Here is a 24,034-nt window from a genome sequence, read left to right on the forward strand (position 1 = left end):
TCATCTAACTATACGTCCTGCCGATCTGATAGTCCAAGCCACTAAATCATCCATCTTTATACGATATTTTCGTCCAATTTTTCGTCCAAGTCAAAAACGCCTAGAACAAGCCCTATTGGACGTAGGAGGGATCTGCAAAGTGATGGACTGAACACCCAGACATGGCACCTAAATTGTGGGGTACCTTACAGGGTACTTCTGTGAACTTCACAAAAAGGGTGCCATGTCATCATCTCACTACAGCTCCCTTATAGGTCATGGTGAGCCCCCAAAACCACCACCAGAATCCCCTAGACCCACTTATCTACCACCCTAATATCCCTTATGGCTGCAGGAGCCACTTATATGCCAGTAAAAAAGGGTTTTGGGGGTGTATAGGGGAGTGCACATGTTTAAGTATCAATGCAGTGATTACAGGGGCTTATGGGCATGGATCCTCCTCTCCATGAGTCCCTAACCCACCCTCAAGATGGCTTAAGCCGCCTCTGTCCTGTACAACTAGGCTTTCCTATGCCAGGCTGCCAGGTGATGGTGGTCTGGAGGCTGAATTTTAAAGGTGTGATTAATATTTTTATGGGGCTGGGGGGTTCGGTGATCACTGGGGTAGTGTGTGGGGGACTGTTTTATGTGTTCGCAGTGCTTATCTGGTGACTTTAAGTGGGTTTTTGTGACTTAGACCATGTTTTGCATGGTCTAATTCGCAACGTCAAAGTTCCGTCGATCCTGGGCTGTATAACTTTCGGTTATACATGCTGTACGACAAAGTCTAAGCTGGTCCAGGTCCCGCCCAACTCCTGCCCTCGACACTCCTGAAATGCCCCGTTTAGCTTTGGTCGTTCAGTGGCATTATGAAGGCCTAGTTCGTTTAGAAATACGTCCAAAACCTGTTTTTATTATCGGCACTTGGACGTATTTGGATAATGTTCGTCCAAGTGCCAACTTAGATTGGTTTTTGGACATTTTTCGCTTTCGATTATGAGCCCCTCATTTATCAAAGCAAATTTCCCCATAAGAAATAATAGAAACTCTTACACTATTCGCAGATGACATTTTGTTATATGTGGGTGAGCTGGAGGTAACTGTTCCTCAGCTCTTAAAGATTTTTTGATGATTATGGGAGGGTATTGGGATTCAAAATAAATTTGGATAAAACGGAAATTATGAATTTGAAACTGACTGACTTGGAGGTTGCAGGGCTCCAAGGGCGTTTTCCATTTAGCTGGGCTTCAGTATTTGGGCATTCACCTTCCTAGGGATCTCTCCCGGCTTTACGCTACAAATTTTCCTCCTATCTACAGGAATATTCGACGCGACATGCAGAGGTGGCACGGTTTATGGGTATCCTGGTGAGGTAGGATAGCTATTGTTAAGATGAACGTACTTCCCCGATTGTTATTTTTGTTTTAAACATTGCCAGTACCAGTTCCCCCAGCAGATCTCGCTAGATTAAGTGCAGAGTGGTTCATACCTTGGCCATTCTTACGGGAGGGCCAGTGAGAGACACCACTCAAGTCTGCTTGCTGGGCATTGATAATAGTAGGGAACATAATTGGCAAACTAAGCTCCTTCACTTAGGCTTTGCTGCAGCAAAATGTTTAATAGCGAATCATTGGAAAAGCAACCTCGATCCCACATATGCTGACTGGACTAGTTTACTGTCCCTGGACAAAATGGAGTTGGCTGTGGCAAAATGTGCTCCGGTAGAGTCTCAAGAAGTTAAATGGCATAAATTGGGGGATATACTGAATGGTATTTAACTGTTTCTTGACATACTGAATGATATTTCATTGTTGGCAGCTGTTTTCTCACCACGTCTCTTGTCTAGGATGGTGGTTGGGTGGGGGGGATGGGACCTGTGGGATTTACCTCTGCTGTCTGGGGGGAAGGGGTATTGCAGAGTTGTTTGTGAGGGACATTACTGTTTCGCTTGTTTTTCTGACAAGTTACTATTTGAGGTTCTCAGCCTTATTGTTGTACTTTGGCTGTGACTATACTGTTGTTTCTTTATGTTTGAAAAACCAATAAAAAAATTTAAAGATAAAAAAAAGAAGAAATAATGGAAACTCAAATGATTCGTTCTACAACCCAAAAACTTTAATACAAACTACTGTATATACTTGTATTGCAAGACATTGCTTGTATATCAAGTTAAAATGTTTTGCTTGTCTTGCAAAACACTTGCACACTAAGTTACGTGCAATCTAAGGTTTTACTGTGTACGTATATATATTTTTATTTATAAGGTCTGACAATTAAATTCATGAGCTCACCTAAAAAAGTGCTATATACCTCATTGCTGAGTAGCATTATGGTCAGTTTGGGAAGCTATGCACCGACACCAGCACCTAATTCACCCTTCAAAGCAATTTTGGAACTCTTTTCTGGAATGGCCATCAGAGCTATAATGGTATTACTCTTGATGTCCTGAACCTCATCAAAATGTCTTCCTTTCAATATTTCCTTTATCTTCAGGTAAAGAAAAAGTCATTGGGGGCTAGACCAGGTGAGTAAGGAGGGTGTTCCAATACAGTTATTTGTTTACTGGCTAAAAACTCCCTCACAGACAGTGAAGTTGTGAGCTGGTGCATTGTCATGATGCAAGAGCCATGAGGGACCATTTTTGCACACACCTTTCTCAGGCCAAGATATTCAGTTAAGATGTTCTTCTTTCTCTATCAATCTGCTATGTTTTCTCTATTAGTCTGCTTACTTCTCACACTTAGCCAACGATTTTGACACACAGTTCGATGAATTTTTGCAATGTTTTTGTCAGTTCTGCTCATTACTGGCTGATCTTTCTTCATCAGTGACACTTTCTCATCCCTCAGAAAAACGTTTAATCCATTGTACACTGCTGTTTTGTTCATGGCATTATCCCCATAAACTTGGGATTAACATGTCCCTGATTTCACAAGAAGTTTAATGTTCATTGCTGTAATTCAAGCTCCAACATTCTCGCAACGGCACACAAAAACATGCAACAACAATAATGAATGCTACTCATCAAGACACCGCCACCCATCGACATGAACACAGCTGTGAGACAATGATATACCAAGGTTATGAAACCCAATCGAGCTGTTTGTACAGTGCTTTCAAGGTAAGCGCACATGGGTGGGATATGGCTATACCGGGGTACAATCTACTTCGTCAGGACAGAGAGGGCAGGTTAGGTGGAGGGGTAGCACTATACATTAAAGAGGACATCAAAACCACCAGGATCACTGATGTCAAGTACACCGGGGAGTCCCTCTGGGTTAACCTGGCAAGAGGTGGTAAAAAATGCCTGTATCTTGGTGTGGTATACAGACCTCCAAGACAACCGGAAGACATGGACGCAGAATTAATTGAAGACATAGAGAATATAACTCTACGGGGCGACACTGTACTACTAGGGGACTTCAACATGCCTGATGCAGACTGGAACACATTTTCAGCAACAACCAGCAGCAGCAGGAGGCTTCTGACCTCCATAAAAGGAGTACATCTCAGACAGATGGTAACGGAGCCCACTAGGGCCCAGGCGATCCTAGACCTGGTACTCACCAACGGGGAAAGCGTCTCAGAGGTCTCGGTGGGAGATACGCTAGCCTCCAGCGACCATAACATGGTATGGTTCAACCTTGGGAAAGGATCCCCTAAATCAATTACAAAAACAAAGGTGCTCAAATTCCGGGGCACCGACTTTGCACGCATGGGAGATTTCATTCATCAGACGCTGCAGGACCAAGCAGAGACCGGCAATGTGGAAACTATGTGGTCGTACCTGAAATCATCCATACTCGAAGCAACTAATCGCTACATAAAATCAGTAGATAAACGGCAAAGAAACAACAAACCCCAATGGTTCACTGAAGAGATCTCGCAACTCATTAAGGAGAAGAAAAAAGCATTTCTTTCCTACAAACGTACGCAGAGAAGAGAAACTAAAGTAGAATATAAGACCAGATCTGCAGCGGTCAAAACAGCAGTTAGGGAGGCCAAACTTCGAGTGGAAGAAACTCTGGCAAAAAACATTAAAAAAGGGGACAAATCCTTCTTTAGGTATATCAGTGATAGGAAAAGGAACACAGACAGTATAGTACGCCTTAGACAACCGGACGGAAACTACGCGGTGGCGGATTCAGAAAAAGCAGAACTACTAAATGAATATTTCTGCTCAGTCTTCACCTGCGAAGCACCGGGACATGGACCACAGTTGATGATAAAACAGGACGTGGATGACCCGTTTCAGAATTTTGAGTTCACACCTGGGGATGTCTACAACGAACTGGCAAGGCTAAAGGTAAACAAGGCCATGGGACCGGACAATTTACACACAAGAGTGCTCAGAGAATTGAGAGATGTTCTGGCGGAACCGTTGGCAGTGCTCTTCAATCTCTCACTAAGTACGGGGAAAGTTCCGTTGGACTGGAAAACAGCCAACATCGTTCCTTTACATAAAAAGTGTTGCAAGGCTGAGGCTGCGAACTATAGACCGGTAAGCCTCACCTCAATGATGTGTAAACTCATGGAAACACTAATTAAGTATAAATTAGATACGATCCTGAACGAGGAAGATGTCCGGGATCCCAGCCAACATGGATTCACCAAGGGTAGGTCGTGCCAGTCCAATCTAATCAGCTTCTTTGACTGGGTAACAAGAAGACTGGACTCAGGAGAGTCCTTGGACATCGTGTACCTGGACTTCAGCAAAGCATTTGACAGCGTCCCACACCGCAGGCTGCTGAACAAGATGAAATCGATGGGATAAGGAGAGACTCTAACTGCATGGGTTAAAGATTGGCTTAGTGGCAGACTTCAGAGGGTGGTGGTTAACGGTACCCTCTCTAAAATGTCGGAGGTGACTAGCGGAGTGCCACAGGGTTCAGTCCTGGGCCCACTCCTCTTCAACATATTCATTGGGGATCTGACTCAAGGGCTTCAAGGCAAGGTAACCTTTATTCGCTGATGACGCCAAACTATGCAATATAGTAAACGGCTATAATCTACAGAATGCTATGGAGCAAGACCTGCATACTTTAGAAAGTTGGTCCTTGATCTGGCAGCTGGGCTTCAACGCCAAGAAATGTAAGGTCATACATCTCGGTAACGGAAATCCTTGCAGAACTTACACCCTGAATGGAGAAACTTTAACCAGGACTACGGCAGAACGAGACTTAGGAGTAATCATCAGTGCTGACATGAAAGCAGCCACTCAAGTGGAGAAGGCTTCATCTAAAGCACGGCAGATGATAGGTTGTATCAAGAGAAGCTTCGTCAACAGGAAACCTGAAGTCATGATGCCATTGTACAGAGCCATGGTGAGACCTCATCTGGAATACTGTGTGCAATTCTGGAGGCCACATTACCGTAAGGATGTGCTCAGAATTGAATCGGTTCAGCGGATGGCCACCAGGATGGTCTCGGGGCTAAAGGGTCTCCCGTACGAAGAAAGACTGAGCAAATTGCAGCTCTACACTCTCGAAGAGCGTAGGGAGAGGGGAGACATGATTGAGACATTTAAGTACATCACGGGACGGGTCGAGGTGGAAGATGATATCTTTCTTCTCAAGGGACCCTCGACCACAAGAGGACATCCGCTCAAGCTCAGGGGAGGGAAGTTTCGTGGAGACGCCAGGAAGTACTTCTTCACAGAGAGAGTGATTGAGCAATGGAACAAGCTTCCAGTGCAGGTGGTCGAGGCACGCAGCATCCCAGACTTCAAGAACAAATGGGATACCTATGTGGGATCCCTACGAGGTCATGCCAAGGGATAGGGTCACTAGGACTTGAATGAGCGGGTCAATAGAGTGACTGTATAATTACAATTATACTTCAGGGGGTCAGTAGACTTTAAGAGGGTGGGTAAATAGTGTGGGCAGACTTGATGGGCTATAGCCCTTTTCTGCCGTCATCTTTCTATGTTTCTATGTGGTAAGTTCATGAATTTAAATATCAGACCTTATAAATATTGTGTTGTGGATGCCTTGTGTTGAGTCATTGAAGACAAGTCCCTGTTCACTGAGGTCCATAATGTTTTGTTTTCCTGTTTTGGATTTGGTGTGCTTTGTGCTGGTCATCCTGAACTCCATTAGCATAGCTGAAGTGCTCACATGTCTCTCATGGGTTTACTGACCAAATCCCTCTGGCTTGGTGGCAGGGTCTGCTTTGGGGGTGGGGGTGGGGGTGCAGTGGGTGGGCAGACAGGAGGCATCCCTGCAGGTGGCGGCTTCAGCTTCAGCGGGGGGGCAGGCAGGGATCCCCGGCAGCACCAGCAGCTTCTGTGAAAGGGTCGGCTTCGGGGGAAGAGGGGGGAGGGGGCAGAAACTCGACACATGGGGGCACTAACTTGGGACATAGGAGGGAGGGAATAGAAAGTAAGAATTGATGGACATGAATGTGTGAGTGAGACGGTACACATGGAGAAAGGAAGAAAGGAAAATTGGGCATAGAGAGGAGTGAGGTAGAGATGCATGGGGAATAGAAGGATGAGAAGGAGACATGTTGGATATGGTGGTGGAGAGGGCAGATTGAAAGGGATGCAAGGGGAGGAATGTTGGACATGGTGATGAAGGGAGAAATGTGGCTTTGTGCTGGAGAGGGGTGATAGAAGGAGAAATGGGCATGGGGCTGGTGGGCAGTGGTGAAAAATGCTGCACATGATCCGGGGCATGAGAGAGGGAGAAATGTTGGATGTGGCAGTAGAAGGGGTGGGAGAAATGCCTGGATCTCTCAAGACAGATGGACAGTGAGAGAGAGAGGGAGACTTGTTGCCAATAGGGATAGAGGAGAGAGGAAGAAAAGTTGAACTCATGGAGGGACAGAGAGAGTTGTTGGTTGGGGAAGGGAATGAGGTCCGGAGGAGAGAAAGCATGTAGGAGGTAGAAAGAAAGAAATATTGGAAATGCAACCAGAGACTCATGAAATCACCAGACAACAAAGGTAGGAAAAATAATTTTATTTTCAATTTAGTGATCAAAATGTGTCAGTTTTGTGAATTTATATCTGTTGTCTATATTTTGCTCTTTGTCTGTTTTTTAAATAGTTGTTATTGATTGCATATTTTAAAGTCATCTGCCTTGACCCCTTTGAAAAACCTCCCAAATATAAATGAAAATTAACATTTTTTTGTGTGTACAGTGTGCTTTGTGTGCAACCAGAGACTAATAAAATCACAACAAAGGACTCATTAAAGCAGTCTTACTGGTGTGGAAACTCTCCTCCTGATGCTCTAAGGGTTCTCCATGGCTGCTACTGATCCTCGGAGCAACCACTGAGAACCCTTTTCAAATGTGTTACAAGGAGTTCTTTAGTGTTCTAATGAGTTTCCTTGTGATGCATGAAAGGGAACCTCCCCACACACCCCATTTCCGACAATTTTTCCAGCAGGTAGCTGTTATGTGAGTACACTACAGCTGTGCCCTCCACCGCAACCAAAAGAACAGTTAAGCACAGGGCTGTGGAGTCGGAGTCGGAGGAAATTTCGGGTACCTGGAGTCGGAGTCTGAGTCGAAGTCAGAAGTACAAAAAACTGAGGAGTCGGAGTCGGAACATTTATCTACCGACTCCATTTTTGAACTTGGCATACCAATCACGAGCGATTCTTTCAGCTATAGCACCCACTATATACACAGCACAAATGTTGCGAGCAGCTTCTGCGGCCTTAGAACCTTGATTAAAAGCAAAAAGAAGGTGGCGTCGAAAATGCTCATTTCTTTCAACTTGACATTCCATTTTAACGATCTGAAAATTAACCAGTGCTGTGGAGTCGGAGGAAATTTCGGGTACCTGGAGTCGGAATCGGAGTCTGAAGTACAAAAAACTGAGGAGTCGGAACATTTATCTACCGACTCCACAGCCCTGGTTAAGCAGGTAGCTCATCTTCATTGAAGCTCCAGAGCCACCATCAGCTTAGCGGCCAATTAGCTGAGCCAGCAAGACTCCCCAAAGCTGCCGATCGGGGCTTCCCCCGACACTCAGCTGATCTGGGATTCCCTTGCTGACTCAGCTGGTTGCAGCCCCAAACTTCCCCTGCCACTCAACTGTTTGGGGCTTCCCCTGCCGCAATCAACTGAGCAGCAGGGGAAGCCCTAAAACTGCAGATCAGCAGCCTTGGGGAGCTCTGACGGTTTGCTAATTGCGGTTCCGGAGCTGTGATCAAGATGAGCCGGCAGGAGAGAGCAGCAACTGCAACAGGAAACAATGGATGGAGTTGACAGGGATAGGGAGGGGAGGATCTGTGCCTAGTGATGTAATCTGAGCAGGCACCAGGCACAGTTCCTCATTTACCAGAGCTGCTCTGCAGTCTGCACGAATAGCATGCATATAATTTGCATGCTATTTTGAAGAATATCACCTGATTAAAAATTCACTTCCAATACAGTGTGTAATACCATGTCGTCTGAGCTTTGAGCATCGGGATTTGAGAGAAGTATTGAAAAAGTCAGCCAGCAGAGATGGTCCTCAGAAGCATGCCATGCAGCCCCCATCACTTTGTCATATCTCCTCTCAGTCACCTTTTCTCCAAGCTGAGCAGCCCTAACCTGTTTAAGCCTCTTTTTGTTATCATGTTTGTCGCCATTCTTGGATTCTTTTCTACCTGCGCTGTATCCTTTTGGAGACAAGGCAAGCAGAGCTAAAAGTCTTGAAAACAAGGCCATGAACAGAAAAAAGGGAGTCATGGACAATAAACATTATATATAAATTCAGCATACGTCCAGCCTAAAGGAAAGTAAGATGGATAAACTGGATTTTGTAATGACTGGGTTTTATGCTTTCTCTAGCAGGGAGAGACAAAACACCACAATGTGGTTCTGGTTGCTGGTCATCATGGGTTTCTACTTCCTGTTCCGCTGGTACTGGTACAGACAGATACTCCAGAACCTCACAGATAAATATGTGTTCATCACGGGCTGTGACTCGGGCTTTGGAAACCTGTTGGCTCGTCAGCTGGATGAACAGGGTCTGCGAGTACTGGCGGCTTGTCTGACACAGCGAGGGACTGAGCAGCTGAAGGAAGCCACATCCCAGAGACTGCAAACAGTAATCCTGGATGTCACTGACAGTGAGAATGTCGCTGCTGCAGCCAGTTGGGTGAAACAGCAAGTGGGAGACAGAGGTATGTTACACTTTTTGGTTTTACTGCCCATGCTGTGACAGCTGTGCAAAGGATCCTAAAGATAATTTGGGCGATATTCAGCCTGTGTCAGCCACTGTTGCCATTTTATAGCCAAATTCTGTACTGCATGATACCACTAGTCAAGACATCCATTTTCTAGAGGCAGTTGCTAAAGGCTAGAGCGAGTGGGGTTTGTTCTTGCCACTATCAACCCCACTGCACCCCCAGGAATTTCAGGCCCAAGTTTCAGTCTGCCTGTCCGACACTGCTGCCTGGATGTCTCACCGCCATTTAAAACTGAACATGGCCAAGACTGTGCTTCTTATTTTTCCACCCAAATCCACCTCTCCTCCTCCCTCATTCTTTATTTCTGTGGATAACACGCTCATCCTCCTTGTTTCATCAGCTCACAACCTCAGGGTCATCTTTGACTCATCTCTTTTTTTCTTTGCACAAATTCAACAGACTGCTAAAGCCTGTCATTTCTTTCTCTTTAATATCACCAAAATCCAAATTGGTTGTCGAACAGAAACAATGGGTAGGATTAATTGGCCATTTTTCTCAATGGAAAAGGGTAAATAGTGGTGTGCCACAGGTACTGGGACTGGTGATATTTATCTTATTTATAAAAGATCTGGAAATTGGAACTACAGGTGAGATGAGTAAATCTGCAGATGACACTAAACTGTTCAAAGTTGTTAAAACACATGTGGACTGTGAAAAACTGCAGAAAGATCTTAGGAAATTGGAAAACTGGGCATCCAAATGGAAGATGAAATTTAATGTGGACATATACAAAGTGATGCACATTGGGAAGAATAATCCAAATCACAGTTACCAGATGCTAGGGTCCACCTTGGAGGTCAGCACTCAAGAAAAAGGTCTGGGTGTTATTGTGGACAATACACTGAAACCTTCTGTCCAATTTGCAGTGGCAGCAGCCAAAAAAACAAGCAAGATACTAGGAATTATTCAAAAAGGGATGATAAGCAAGTCTAAGAATGTTATAATGCCTCTGTATTGCTCAATGGTGCAACTTCACCTTGAGTATTGAATTCAGTTCTGGTCTCCTTATCTCAAAAAAGATATAGTGGAACTAGAAAGGGTTCAAAGAAGAGCAACCAAGATGATAAAGGGGATGGAACTCTTCTCGTATGAGGAAAGACTAAAAAGATTAGGGATCTTCAGCTTGGAAAAGAGATGGCTGAGGGGAGTAGAACAGGTACAAGCGGATCAATTTTTCACTCTGTTAATAATTACAAAGACCAGGTGACACTCGATGAAGTTTCAGGGAAATACTTTTAAAACCTGTTTACCTATATCTTAATCCTGCACTGGTTAGTGTTTATTGTACCCCATTCCCCCTAATTCCCCATCATTTTGACTCCTGTGCACTATTTTCTGTTTTTCAGGGCTTTGGGGTCTAGTGAACAATGCTGGGATTTCTTCCCCTATAGCCCCCAATGGATGGCTGACAAAGAATGATTTTTGCAAGGTTCTGAACGTGAACCTGGTGGGGATGATCGATGTGACCCTCAGTCTGCTCCCTTTGATCAGAAAAGCCAAGGGCAGGATTGTCAATGTTTCCAGTGGAGCAGGAAGGCTAAGTTTGACTGGAGGTGGATACAGCATTTCCAAATACGGAGTGGAGGCTTTCTCAGACAGTCTCAGGTGAAGCATCTTTTATTTGTCATAGATGTTTAGAGGAGCAGATTAAACTTTAAGGTGATAATTTCTTGTTTCGGAAGCACCACTAGTGATTCTATTCAGTAAATGTAAATCAATAAAAACAGAAACTGGGTAAAGGAACTCCCTAAAGACTAGATTTACTAAAAGACGCGTCAATGAATAACAACAAATATTAATGTACAGTGGGACTTATTAATTGATAACGTACTTTAATGGTTTTATTTCTACAGTGTTGAAGTACTTGCTGACCCTTGCTGTGACTGGTGGGGATCCCCAAGCACCGTCAGCAGAGGACCTCCTCTAGAGACGGCCAGAACTCTCCTTCACCAAGCTGGCAACATCCATGAGCCACTGAGGTGCCAGCATCTGTGACTCAGGGATGCTACTGCTGCCCGCCAAGCTTGGCAAAAGGGACCCCCTGCCAACGGCAAAGGAAGTCCTCAGCTAACAGCTTGGGGGTTCTCATCAGCTGAGTATTTATATTTTATATTTACATTAGAGGCTCTGGTAGAAACCCATTTACAAAGTATATATTCTTCTCAATTAATATTTCCAAATCAATAAAGTTGTCTTTGCTTATTTGTAAATGGGTCTCTACCAGAGCCTTTAATTCAGTAGCATAATTAAATGAAATAACTATTTCTGAAGTTTATAGGGACGGGCGGGGACAGAGGGGATTCCTCGCGGGAATGGGCGGGGACGGAGGGGATTCCTCGCGGGGACGGGTGGGGACAGAGGGGATTTTGGCGGGGACGGGTGGGATTTCTGTCCCCGCACAACTCTCTAGTTAAGACCACACAAAAATGAATTTTCACTTTGCCAGGTTAGCTATGTGAATCTGGAACTGGTATTGGCCATATCCACATAATTTGTGGTCACTGCTAGTGATGCAGATAGTACCAGTGCCCAAATATGGCTTAGCGCTGCCTATACAGGTCTAATTTAGCCGGCAGTAATCAATGCATCAAGAAATTCCAACTGGTACCTGTTCCAAGTTTATTCGTCATTTGATATACCGTTTATCAAGAAATACCTAAACAGTTTACAGTTATACTTAAAAAGAAATAAAACCATATAAAATCAGTTAAAAAGAGAAAATGGGGGCCATGTAATGACAGAGACCAAGAGGAATAATAAGGAGGAAAAGAAACAGGAAAGCAAAAAATATTGATCTGAAAGATATGCTTATTCATATCAAAAAATCCTCAAAATATAAAGTCGAAAGACCAAAAAACCTACTAGTGAGATGAATATAAGAGGAAATTCTTTTCAAATCTTCTATGTTGTAGAAAAGTATAGTGGAGTACCTAGTGTAGTTAAAGACTGAGAGACCTCAAGTGTTCACATCCAGCTGATATCTGATATGTTGCTACACTTTTTGGCATACTATAATAAGCCAATATAAGTATTCAATTGAGAAAATATTTAATTAAAAAATTAGAGAGGTAAAAGAAAAAGACTTTGGAGACCAGTGATAGTTCACAAAGAGTCCTGTTGGGATCCGTTCCATTGCCAGTTGGATGTGAACACTTGAGGTCTCTCAGTCTTTAACTACACTAGATACTCCACTATACTTCTCTACAACATAGAAGATTTGAAAATAATTTACTCTTATATTCATCTTACTAGTAGGTTTTTTGGTGCTTATTCATATATCACATTCCTTAGACATATGACAATCTACAATAAAATAATACTGAAACATCATCATGTATAAAAATTCAACATCAAAGAATAATTTTAATATACAACTAATACAGTTCATAAAACTATTAGACATCAATGCATTTTTTAAAATAAAACATAAATATGCAAAAATGTGTATACTATATATTTTCTAAATAAGATGCAGCCTGTCCAAGTATTGAACATTTGCAAATATGTGGTGATTTTCCCAAGTATCAGCACTTTTCAGATGGTTTTCCTCTTTTACTGTATATAGGAATAGCTGAGTGAAGGGAGCTATGGTGGGAGAGGAGTTGAAGCAGGATAGATAAATCTAAGCCCTGAAACTATAGGCAAAAAGGAAATGGTAATTTTTGCATTACAGACGTGAGCTGTGTTCCTTTGGAGTGAAAGTCTGTATCATCGAGCCTGGTGCTTTCAAAACCCACATTACAGATCCCAAATACTTTCAAGAGACTATTAAGCAGATATGGAGCCACTTGCCAGAGGAAACCAAGGAAAGCTATGGAAAAAGTTCCTATGACATCTGTGAGTCTCCTGCTCTCTTTCTATAGCAGCAGTCCCAACCTTTTTTGCACCACATGACAATTTTTCCATGAACCGGGAGGGTAGGGGTAGGGGTGTCGGTATTAAAGTGCATAATATAATTTAATTACTACATATATAATTTAAATGTAATTATTGCATTTTATATTCTGTACTTTAGGGGAAATTCTGTATAGGACACGAGTTTCTGCAGTCGCATAAGAAGCGCCTGAGAATTGCATCTACCCTAAGGGACAAATGCCTAACCCCGCTGATTGTCTAACCTGTGCCCATGTCAAGCTGCTGGTTAGAGAATTGTGTTGCCACTGAGCTGATCACGTCAAGAGAATCTCACTGCTGCAATCAATCGAGTGTCAGCAGCAGTGACCCCCCCCCCCCCCCGACACTGTCTACAGCAGGAGGAATGCCCTGTTCCTCTTGTTGCCACCCCTGAACCCCTTCAAAGTTCCTCGGCAGAAGGGATGCCAACTCCCTCTTGCTGGAACCCCCAAAACAACCCCCTCCCCAACCATGATAGGCAGGAGGGAGGTCCCTCCCTGAACCAATGATCCCCCAAACTATGACCCACCAGACTTGAACCCACTGCAGTACCCCAAACCCCCCATACCTTTTGTAGTATGGCTGGAGGGATGCCTACTCCCTCTGGCCGGCAGGCCCACCTCTTTATAATGGCGGGCCTTCCCCTTTCCATTGCATCCTGGGATGCACCAGGAAGTGGCCTAAATGCCTGGGCCAATCAGGGCCTTGAGGCCCCTCCAATAGGAGGGGTCTTGGGCACCTGGGCCAACCGAAGTCTTAGACCTACTTCCCAGTGCATTCTGGTATGGCCTTTAGTATCTGGACAATCGGAGTCTTAGGCCACACCCAGTGCATCCCAGAATGCACTGGAAAGGAGGCCTACGATTCCGGTTGGCCCAGGTGCCCAAGGCCCCTCCTATGGGAGGAGCCTTAGGCACTTGGGCCATTGGGGGAAGGCTCGCCACTGTAAAGAGGCAGGTCTGGCAGCCGGAGAGATTAGGCTTCCCTCTGGAATGCCATACTGCAAAAGGTACGGAGTGGATTGAGGTGCTGGGTTGGAGTGTTCGAATCTTGGGGGTGTTGTAGGTTGAGGGGTCATGAGTTCAGGAGGGCTGCTGGCAGGAGGGAGTGGGCATCCCTCCTGCCTATCGCAGTTGGATTGGAGTTGTTTGGGGGTTCTGGTAGGAGGAATTGGGCAGCCCTCCTGCTGCGGACAGTGTCGGATGGGGATTATGGGGTGGCAGCAGGAGGGAGTAGACATCCCTCCTGTCACCCAACTTGTAGTGGGGTTCAGAGTTTCCCTGTCATGACCGCTCAGCTGTTTGTGGCAGCGTCTATTTGAAATGTAGGCAAACATTTTAATGGCCTACATTTAAGACATCTGTTGTGGCTCTAGGGAGATGCCTAGAGCTGCTTTAACTTGCCCAAGGCAAAATCATACCCATGCCCTGCCTTGGGCAAGTATAGGTGTTCATAAGCGTCTCTCTAGACCCACAAAAATGCCTACAGTGTAGGCAGCAGGCCTTGGGTAGGTTTTCTTCTAAAAACGTGCATTCTGATTGCCTGGTTAGACAGCAGTAGGATACCTACCGCTGCCTAAAAATGTGACGCTGTTTATAAAATTTACCCCTTTATTTGTATTATTATTACATTCTAATATATACAGTATATCAATATAATTCACCATAATGCAGATTCAGTGGGAGCCCTGAGCTTGTTCCATCTAGGGCTAATGGGAGACAGTGACACTTGAAGTGTGTTCCTCTCCTGCTGTTTCTGTGTCTCCCCTCCCATCCCACACTAACCTACTCTTTTCTCCAGCACTCTCCCCTTTCCATAATGCTTCTCCAGCCCTCCCTTCCTCCATGCTGTTTTTCCAGTTCTCCCTTCCTTCAAGCTGTTTCTCTAGTCCTCCCTCCCTCCCTTCATGCTGTTTCTTCCCTCCCCTCACGACCTCTTTAGTCTGTCCAGGTTAAGCGAGTTCTCCCGACTCCCCTACCTACCTCCTCCCCGGGCCCAGCCGCTGTAATTGAATCTTCAAGCAGCTGGCAGCAGCAACGAGGTAAGCTTACTACTGCCGGCTTGCCCCATAAGCTGCCTTTCTGGAAGTTTCACCTACCCGGGAACAGGAAGTCAGTGCAGAGAGGTGGCTTCCGGGGTAGGCCTGTGGTAGCAGGCTTACCTCGCTGCTGCCCAAAGATTCCATTACAGCAGTCAGGCTAGGGGAGAAGGTAGTTGGGGGAGTCAGGAGAGCCGACTAAAAATGGACAGACTCCTCCATTTTCAAAAACTGTCTGGGCACCCAGACAGTCCTTGAAAAAGAGGATATGTTTGGGTTTTCCCAGACGCCTAGTAACCCTTTTTGCAGCCCGGTTCGGCATAGCCTACATCCCAGTACCAGTCTGCGGACTGGTGATTGGGGGACCCCTGTTCTAAAGGATAGAGGAAATGTTGTTCACTGACAGCTCTGGGGAGGGAATCTATTATGTTATTAGTGTCATTTATGGGGCTCTTGAGCCAAGAGGAAGTGACAAAGCTTTTAAGGTACTGGGGAAGGACAACAAACTTTTCCCAAGTTAAAAAAGTTTGCTTGCAGCTGGTGAAGTTATTCTATTTGTGCATTCTTACACAGATTTCAAGAACATGCATAGTTCGGTGGATGTCGTCAGTTCTAAACTGAGTCTGGTAACTGACTGCATGGAGCATGCTCTGACAGCAGTGCACCCCCACACACGCTACTCTGCAGGCTGGGATGTTAAACTCATCTACCTTCCACTCTCCTACTTGCCAACGTCCCTTGTAGATTTCCTGTGGAGCCTGGTGACTGTCAGCCTAGCAAAAATGCTTCTTAAACAGGATCCATGATAACTAAGACCCTCTTTGCTATATAATGTCAAAGAGTTTACTTGTTAACAGATAAGGAAGTCATCCTCAGTAGAAGTAATCATGACCTATTCAATAAATTTGTTTTTTCTCTACCCTTTTTAAAAAAAAAGGTGTGTTCCTTTGAATATTGTAGGGAATCATTTAATAACAGTATGCTTTAGTTAAAATGAGCCATGTGGCAGATTACATACACTGTTAATAAATGAACTCTTATATATGAAGTTGGTTGTTAAAATAATACCTAACTTAACTCCTTACAATAGCCAGTCTGGCATTTAGGACTGAATTAAAAGGGCTGGCACATGGTGGGTAAATTAGCAGAACTGGATTAAGGTATAATAATAATTTTATTCTTATATACCGCCAAAGCCTTAGTATAGGTTGGAAGATGGATGGCAGTAGGGAGCAGAGGGAGAAGGGAACAGAGAAGAAGATTGGGGGCAGAAGGGGAATACAGTAGGAGATGGATGAATCTAGGGAGGAGAGGAAGAATACAGCAGGTAACTAGGACTTGAGTGTGGGGTAAGGGAAAGAGAGCAGAAGGTGACTGGGACTTGGTGATTGAATGGGAGAGTGTTGGGAAGCAGAGCAATAAATTATGGGTGGGAGGAATGGAAATTTCAAGGGGATAGTGAGTATTTGAGAATTGGTAGATTGTCACCTGCCGGGCCCGCAGGGAAACTGCAGGGGGCCGGTGGCAGCACAACCCGGGCGCGGCTCCCAATGGGGGAGACCTTGCCAGTGACCCAGTTCTTTGGCTTCACAACAATAAACACCAGCCAAAGCCTATTCAGACTAATGCCAAAAGTTTAATTTGTCCAAAAATAGGAAACAAAATACAAGGAGACTATTTCACTGATTTTCTTCTTCCCCAAAAATGGTTCCCAACAGTCAATTGCAATTCAGTGAATAAACTGAAGTTTTGTTCCAGGTAAGTCAATGCAAGTCCTAGGTAATGCTCTGGTAGCTTCACACAGCTTCAAACCAGAAAATCAACACAAAAAAAAACAACAAAATATTCTTCCACATCTTTCTTCAGACCTGGACTGCTAGTAATATAGTCCTGTTCTTCACCAGGCTCTTTACCCTACCATCCACACAAGCAAACTTTAGAAATTAAAAAAAAAAACCCCGCAGTATTGGAGACTTTGTTTCTTTCAGCAATAGCAACTCTCCAGCCTTTCAACGGCTGGGCAACAGAATTGCCGGGTCCCCTTTGTCAATGGCTTTTACAAGCACCCACAAAGACCCAACCCTAGCTCTTTGGGGAACCCTCCCCAATTCTGTAAGTCACTTTGGGTTTGTTAGGTAGAAAGAAAACCCACAAGCACAAAAAGAAACTTACTCCGGCTTTCCCTGGCTTAAACACAGCTGGAGTGCAGTAGCTTAATTACTGCTGAGTACTGCTGCAGCACTGTTTTCCAGCCCAGCCCCACTGCTGAGCAACACAAAAAAATGCTCTTTCAAAAACAAACAGTTCTTTAGAAAATTGTCCCAACTAGGTATTCCCACAGGAGAGCAGTACCTTCAATCATTAGTGGGAGACTGCCAAACTCACATCCATGGATTCCATACCTTCAGCTTCAGGCATTTCCCATTCAGCAGTGTCCATGCTTTCCTCTGGAGACATTAGCTCTGTTGAATCCTGGACTGTGGAACCTTCACATTCCATGGGTTCCTGACTGAGGTCTGGCCTTTGCCTGGCCTAGAAAGTCCTTTTCACTGCATAGCCACTTCCGGGGTTTTGACGTCACTCCCTGGGAGTTCATAAGCCGGTACAGTTATGGTGCAGCCATCTTTTTGATCAGATGAGACGTTACGGCGTCCTGCTTAAAAGGTATGTCATAGTGGCTTTTTAAGAATTTCTTTAAGTCATGCTTAAGTCCAGTACATTGATGTAATTTTCTTTTCTGGCCCTAGTTTTGATCGGACTTTTGATACACCCTGAGGCAGCAAGTTAGTGAAACGCTGGCCATCGTCGGTGTACCGATCAACACAGATAAGTGGAAATATTTTTCATCTATCAACCATGCATAGACAGCCCTGCTTATAGTTTTCTACTTTGGGAGTACAACGGAGGTTTTTGCCAGTGAGGTTACCACCCTGCCACCTTTACCCACCATTGTGGTGGTGGGAGGGCTCTTGTCTGAGGCTTTTCCTCCAGTTCAGTTTGAACTTTCTCCTTTGAACTAAAGCAGCACTGCCTACATTCTTATATGACATTGCTCTCTCTTTTTTGTGAAAGTGTGTTTCATCATACTAGAGAGTCCTCTCTGCCAGGCAGTGGCGTACCTAGGGGGGGGCGGGGGGGGCGGGCCGCCCCGGGTACCAGCCCTAAGGGGGTGTTCCCGGCCTTGCCGTTCAGTCCCCCGCCACCCCCGAAGGACCGCTCGCCCCACTGACCTTCCTGCACCACCTGTGAAGCAGCCCGCAGCAGGATCGCGAAGTCAGCGTCAGCATCCCTGCGCTGCGATCCCGCCCCTCCTCTGACGTCAGAGGAGGGGCGGGACCGTGGCGCAGGAAGCAGCGCAGGGATCGCTGACGCTGACTTCGCGATCCTGCTGCGGCTGTTCATAGGTGGTGCGGGGAGGCCAGGGGGGCGAGCGGTCCTTCGGGGTGGGTCGGGGCATCAGGCCTTCAGGGTGGGGCGGGCGGGCAGGCAAGCAGGCTTTCAAGGGGGAGGGGGTGACAGGCAGGCAGGCAGGCCTTCAAGGGGGGACAGGCCTTCGGGGGGGGGTGCAGACCTTCAAGGGGTGCAGGCCTTCAAGGGGGGCAGGCAGGCCTTCAGGGGGGTGCAGGCCTTCGGGGGGGGGGTGTAGGCCTTTGGGGGGGTGCAGACCTTCAAGGGGGTGCAGGCCTTCAAGGGGGGGAACAGGCCTTCAAGGGGGGAAAGGCAGTCAGGCCTTCAAGGGGGGGACAGGCCTACAAGGGGGGGGGGACAGGCCTTCAAGGGGGGGTGCAGGCCTTCAAGGGGGGTGCAGGCCTTCAAGGGGGAGACAGGCCTTCAAGGGGGGGAAAGGCAGGCAGGCAGGCCTTAAAGGGGGGACAGGCCTACAAGGGGGGGACAGGCCTACAAGGGGGTGGGACAGGCCTTCAAGGGGGGACAGGCCTTCGGGGGGGGTGCAGACCTTCAAGGGAGTGCAGGCCTTCGGGGGGGGGTGCAGTCCTTCAAGGGGGTGCAGGCCTTCAAGGGGGGGAAAGGCAGGCAGGCAGGCCTTCAAGGGGGGGAAAGGCCTACAAGGGGGGGAGAAGCTACAAGGGGGTGGTACAAGCCTTCAAGTGGGGGACAGGCCTTCGGGGGGGGGTGCAGACCTTCAAGGGAGTGCAGGCCTTCGAGGGGGGTGGTGCAGGCCTTCAAGGGGGTGCAGGCCTTCAAGGGGGGACAGGCCTTCAAGGGGGGAAAGGCAGGCAGGCAGGCCTTCAAGGAGGGACAGGCCTACAAGGGGGGGGAGAAGCTACAAGGGGGTGGGACAGGCCTTCAAGTGGGGGACAGGCCTTCGGGGGGGTGCAGGCCTTCGGGGGGTGCAGACCTTCAAGGGGGGGACAGGCAGGCAGGCCTTCAAGGGGGGACAGGCCTACAAGGGGAAGGGACAGGCCTACAAGGGGGGTGCAGGCCTTCAAGGTGGGACAGGCAGACCTTTAAGGGGGGACAGGCCTTTGGGGGGGGACCATGATTTAGAAGTACACGGAGGGAAGGGGGTGTTCAAAGAGACATGCATATGCCAAACTTTGGGGGGTGGAAGAAATAATGGGTCTGAAAATAGAGGAGAGGGAGAGAGATGATGGACCATGGGATTTAGGGAGGGAAGGAACAGAAAGGGAGAGAAATTGGACACAAGGGATGGTGTGGAGGAAGGATAGAGATACTGGATAGGAGGGTAATTAGGAAAAGAAACGGAGAGATGGTGGACTCTGGGATGGTGGGGAAGGAGGGAGAGATGCCGGATGAAAGGGTATTTAAGAAAAGGTGGATCTGTGGAGGGAGATGAAAAAAAGGAAAGATACCAGACTTCCTGGGAAGGGAAGGGAAATGGAAAGGGAGGACAGAGTTGGCAGATGGATGGTTAGCATGCAGAAAGAAGGAGACCCTGGCAAGCAAGTTATCAGAAGAAAACCAGAGCCTTGGACCATCAAGATTTGAAATATAACCAGACAACAAAAGGTAGAAAAATTAATTTTATTTTCTGTTTTGTGATTATAACATGTCAGATTTGAAATGTGTATCCTGCCAGAGCTGGTGTTGGACTGCAAACGTGAGCTAGGATTTAACAGAAAGAGGAAAAGTCCTTTTTGTTTCTTTATTTTATTTACACCACAGCGCCAGTGTGGTTAGGAGAAGCCAAAGGGGGTGAAAAAGCTATAAAACCCACCAGGAGTTTTGAAAAAAATCACCCAACTGGACAGGAAAATCGAATTGAAAAACCAATTCAATAGGGCTGAATCGAATCAAAATTTTTTTTTCCTGTATCTGGCAGCATTAGTTTGCGCTACTGTCTTAGACTTTAGGACCTGGGATTGGGGAGAGATGGCATCCTCAGTACTTTATAATGCAAGTGAAATGAGGATTTGGTCAGACTTTTGAAGGGTCTGCAGAAAAAAAATATTGTATAGGCCGGGGACATGAGACAGCAGGAAATGGGAACTTTTCTTCCTTCTATTTTTGTGAATGGAAAGGCTGAGGATGTCAGAGAGGTCAGTTAAAATATGTGCTTTATAAGAAAATATAATAATGTGTTTTATAAAGTTTATAGCATAGCTGGCCTACCCAGTGAGGTGTTCCTAGTGGTGATGGTGGCAGCGGGTCAATGTGTTGAGAGGAAGAGGTGGTCTGGGAAATTCTGCTGAGCAAACTCCGGGCCCATTTCCACCCCCCAGTTAGTCCACTCCACTCAACTGATTCACACACTGAGTGGGTCTTTGGGTGTTGTTTTGGGATCTCTTCCAGTGGTTTATCTCCTTCTGGTCCAAGGAAGGAAACTTTGTTATCCTTAGCATTGACCTACAGAATATGTTTGTAACAGCGCTGCTTGTGTGGCATTAGGCTATGTAGTGATCGAAAGAAAAAAACAGACCTTTGCACATTTTTGCACTATATGGTGGGTGTATGAGGAGATTCACATTTCCTGCACAGCTAAGTCCATGTGAAGTTACCTTGTGCTGTATTTGACATCTAGCAAGGTCTCTGTTTGAAAGGAAAGATCTAAACTTAAAAATGAAGTGGCCAGAAGTTATGGTAAAAGCAGATAGTGTAGCTGGTTTTAAGAAAGATTTGGACAAATTCCTGGAGGAAAAGTCCATAATCTGTTATTAAAGACATGGGGGAAGTGTCTGCTTGCCCTGGATCGGTAGCATGGAATGTTGCTACTCTTTGGGTTTTGACCAGGTATTAATGTCCTGGATTGGCTACCATGAGAATGGGCTACTGGGCATGATGGACCATTGGTCTGACCCAGTTAGGCTATTCTTATGTTATGTTCTCATCTGTAGGGGCCTTTGTTTTCACTTCTTATTTTAATGTATTTTTTTTCTGGGAACTTATCAGTGTTTTTTATAATGGGAACAAAAATGGAAGAGAATTAATGTGTGTGGAATGGGGGGTAACTAATTTCTTCAGCTAAATAATTCAATCCACTTCAAACAGACATAGGAGAACTTGTGCACCATTCACACACCCTCCAACCAAAAACGTCAAAAGAAAAAAACTGTTCGACAACCTCCTAGCCATTCGAGCTGCAACACTCGACCCCCAACTCTACAACCAATTGATATCAACCACAGACTGCAAAACCTTCAAAAAGAAATAAAAACCCTTCTATTCAAAAAACACATAAAACCGAACTAACACAATCAGAACTGTCCCAAGCATCACCTGCAACTACTCCATATGTACTTCTAATGTCATGACAATTTAGACATAATTTATGTTATGTTATGTTTGGAATAATGGTTACATATATGAGGTTCAATAAAAGAAAATTTTCACTGCCTGTTTCTATTCTGACCATTTATTCCATTTCATGGTTATTGCAAAAAAAAAAAAAAAATTTTTTTACATGGGGGGGGGGGGGGGGGGGTGTCAAAAAATGATGGGCCCCGGGTGCCACATACCCTAGGTACGCCACTGCTGCCAGGTCCTCGTGTGCTGTCTGCCTCACTGACTTTGAGAGCTGTTTTAGTTATGGCCACTCCCTACCTTAGGTGGCTGGAGCACTAATTTACGTGCTCTCTGGCTCCCCCCCAGGTCACTGGGCAGATTGCTATTAGGAAACTGATTTAATCTCCTAAGGGAGCTAACTCTCTTACCAGGCTGCGGAGCTAGTCTGGGTTCCCGCTCCTGGTCGGGCTCGTGTTCCTCAAGGTAGGCAGCTCTGCTTTCGGTATCCTCTGACTCATCGTTCTCACCTAGTTTCCTGCCTTGGGCAATGGATTTGCTATAGGCTTTAACCCTGACATGATCATCTGTAGGGATGGAAATGTCACAAGATATGAGTGGGGATATGTTGATGGTTTGGGAGAAGGAATGAGGGTATGAAATGTGTGTGGGGGGGGGAGAAAGGGATGAAGGATGATTCAGTGCGAGTGAGCTGGAAAAATGGTGATATGAGGGATGGGGTACTGGGGGGGATATGAGAAGAAGGGGCTAGTGAGATGAGAGGCAATGCAGGATAGGTGAGGGCAGAGATAGTGAATACAGAGGACAGAAATAGGGGACTACGGGTGGATAAAAGATGGAGCCTGGGGAAGCAGAGAGACAGGGAACAATGGGGAGTGCTGAAAAGGGAATGAAAAGAAAATGAGGAAAAGCCAGTAGGCAGATGAGATTTAAAAAGGATGAGACTAAGGAAAATACAGGAAGACTGCTTCTAGAGGTCACAGCAAGTATTTTTTAGAAGCAACTACTAGGTAGCAGTGGCATGCGATCAGGGAATTCAGTGAAGTCCATGACCACAGGCTGCTGGCTCCCGGTGACTCCTCCTTCACTTCAACTGGGTTGGGCTCCTAGCAGCTCCTCCTTACTGCCGACATCCAGGGTGTCAGGCCATCAAGGAATTCTCTACAGATGGGGTGGGTAAAAGATGGGGGGATAGGAACTGGGGAAGGAGAGATATAGGGAACAATGGGGAGTACTGACAAGAGAATGAGAAGAAGGCAGGGCATTGAATCAAATCAGCTCTAGAGGGCAATGATGAAAAGTCATTATCACCTGAATGCTATTTTGTAGCCTAGGTAAAATGGTAGTTAAAGATCTATAATGTGATCTTTATATTTAATATCGATCTTCCCAGTTTGACAAATATCTGAAACATCTTTGGCAGTCTTAACTAATTCTTGGAAATTGAATTACATTTCTCCCTCCGTATTCGCAGGGGATGCGGGCAGAACATAACCCTGAATACATAAAACCGCAAATCACTTTTTGCATGTTAGTCGCAGTTTTTTTATTAAAATTGACCTGAAAAAGATAATAAACCGTGAATAACCTGACCTGCGATTTGCTCCGTACAATACTGGGAGCAGCGATTTCCTTCAGGAACCACCGGGAGCAGCGATTTCCAATGTGAAATGCCGGGTTCAGTGATGAAAATTAGGGGGCGAAGTCAGCAGCTGAAAAATCGCGAATAAGCGATACGGAAACTGCGGATACGGAGGGAGAAGTGTATTCATTTACCCTACCACATGTAGAACCCCCCAGTGATGATTTGATGGTTTAAAAAGGAGAAAGAGCTGCTTTTAAACTAAGTTGTGGGGGAAAACCGACATCCCAGGAGCGGATGGTTCGGTGTGAGATATCCTTGGAGGATACTTGAAACAGGATATTTAGGGAGTCCCGGTAGAAAGATTCCAATAATGGTGAAAGAAAGCTAGAAGGGTTTAAGAGGAAGGCAGAATAAAAGACTCAGATTTTCCCTGTCTTCTCAGCAGCCTGTAGTTGCAATGAAAAAACACAATTTGAAGTTTCTGAATACAAATGCTAGAAGCCTAAAAAATAAAATAGGAGAGTTAGAGTATATAGCACTGAATGATGAGATAGATATAATAGGCATCGCGGAGACCTGGTGGAAGGAGGACAATCAATGGGACACTGCGTTACCTAGGTACAAATTATAT

The 24,034-nt window shown here is 45.7% G+C and overlaps 2 protein-coding genes across 10 annotated transcripts in view; both read left to right on the plus strand.

Moving 5' to 3' along the window:
• LOC117356901 (retinol dehydrogenase 7-like) overlaps window positions 1–16,017 on the plus strand; it is a 165,573-nt gene extending 149,556 nt beyond the window's left edge. For 6 of the 9 annotated variants that reach the window (XM_033936793.1, XM_033936795.1, XM_033936796.1 and 3 more), the window contains 4 exons: window positions 8,766–9,100; window positions 10,513–10,771; window positions 12,840–13,003; window positions 15,672–16,017. In XM_033936793.1, the coding sequence (XP_033792684.1) occupies window positions 8,766–9,100; window positions 10,513–10,771; window positions 12,840–13,003; window positions 15,672–15,904 (991 nt within the window). In that variant the 3' untranslated portion in view covers window positions 15,905–16,017. Of the gene's footprint in view, window positions 1–2,482; window positions 2,504–8,765; window positions 9,101–10,512; window positions 10,772–12,839; window positions 13,004–15,671 lie in introns of those variants that run through there. The other 3 variants (XM_033936802.1, XM_033936800.1, XM_033936794.1) reach the window with 3 other exon arrangements.
• Window positions 1–24,034, plus strand: part of LOC117356902 (retinol dehydrogenase 7-like) — an 85,096-nt gene that overhangs the window by 6,550 nt on the left and 54,512 nt on the right. The gene's annotated exons all lie outside the window — the stretch shown is intronic.

The sequence above is a fragment of the Geotrypetes seraphini genome, chromosome 3 (genome assembly GCF_902459505.1).
Source record: "Geotrypetes seraphini chromosome 3, aGeoSer1.1, whole genome shotgun sequence".
Taxonomy (NCBI): Eukaryota; Metazoa; Chordata; class Amphibia; order Gymnophiona; family Dermophiidae; genus Geotrypetes; species Geotrypetes seraphini.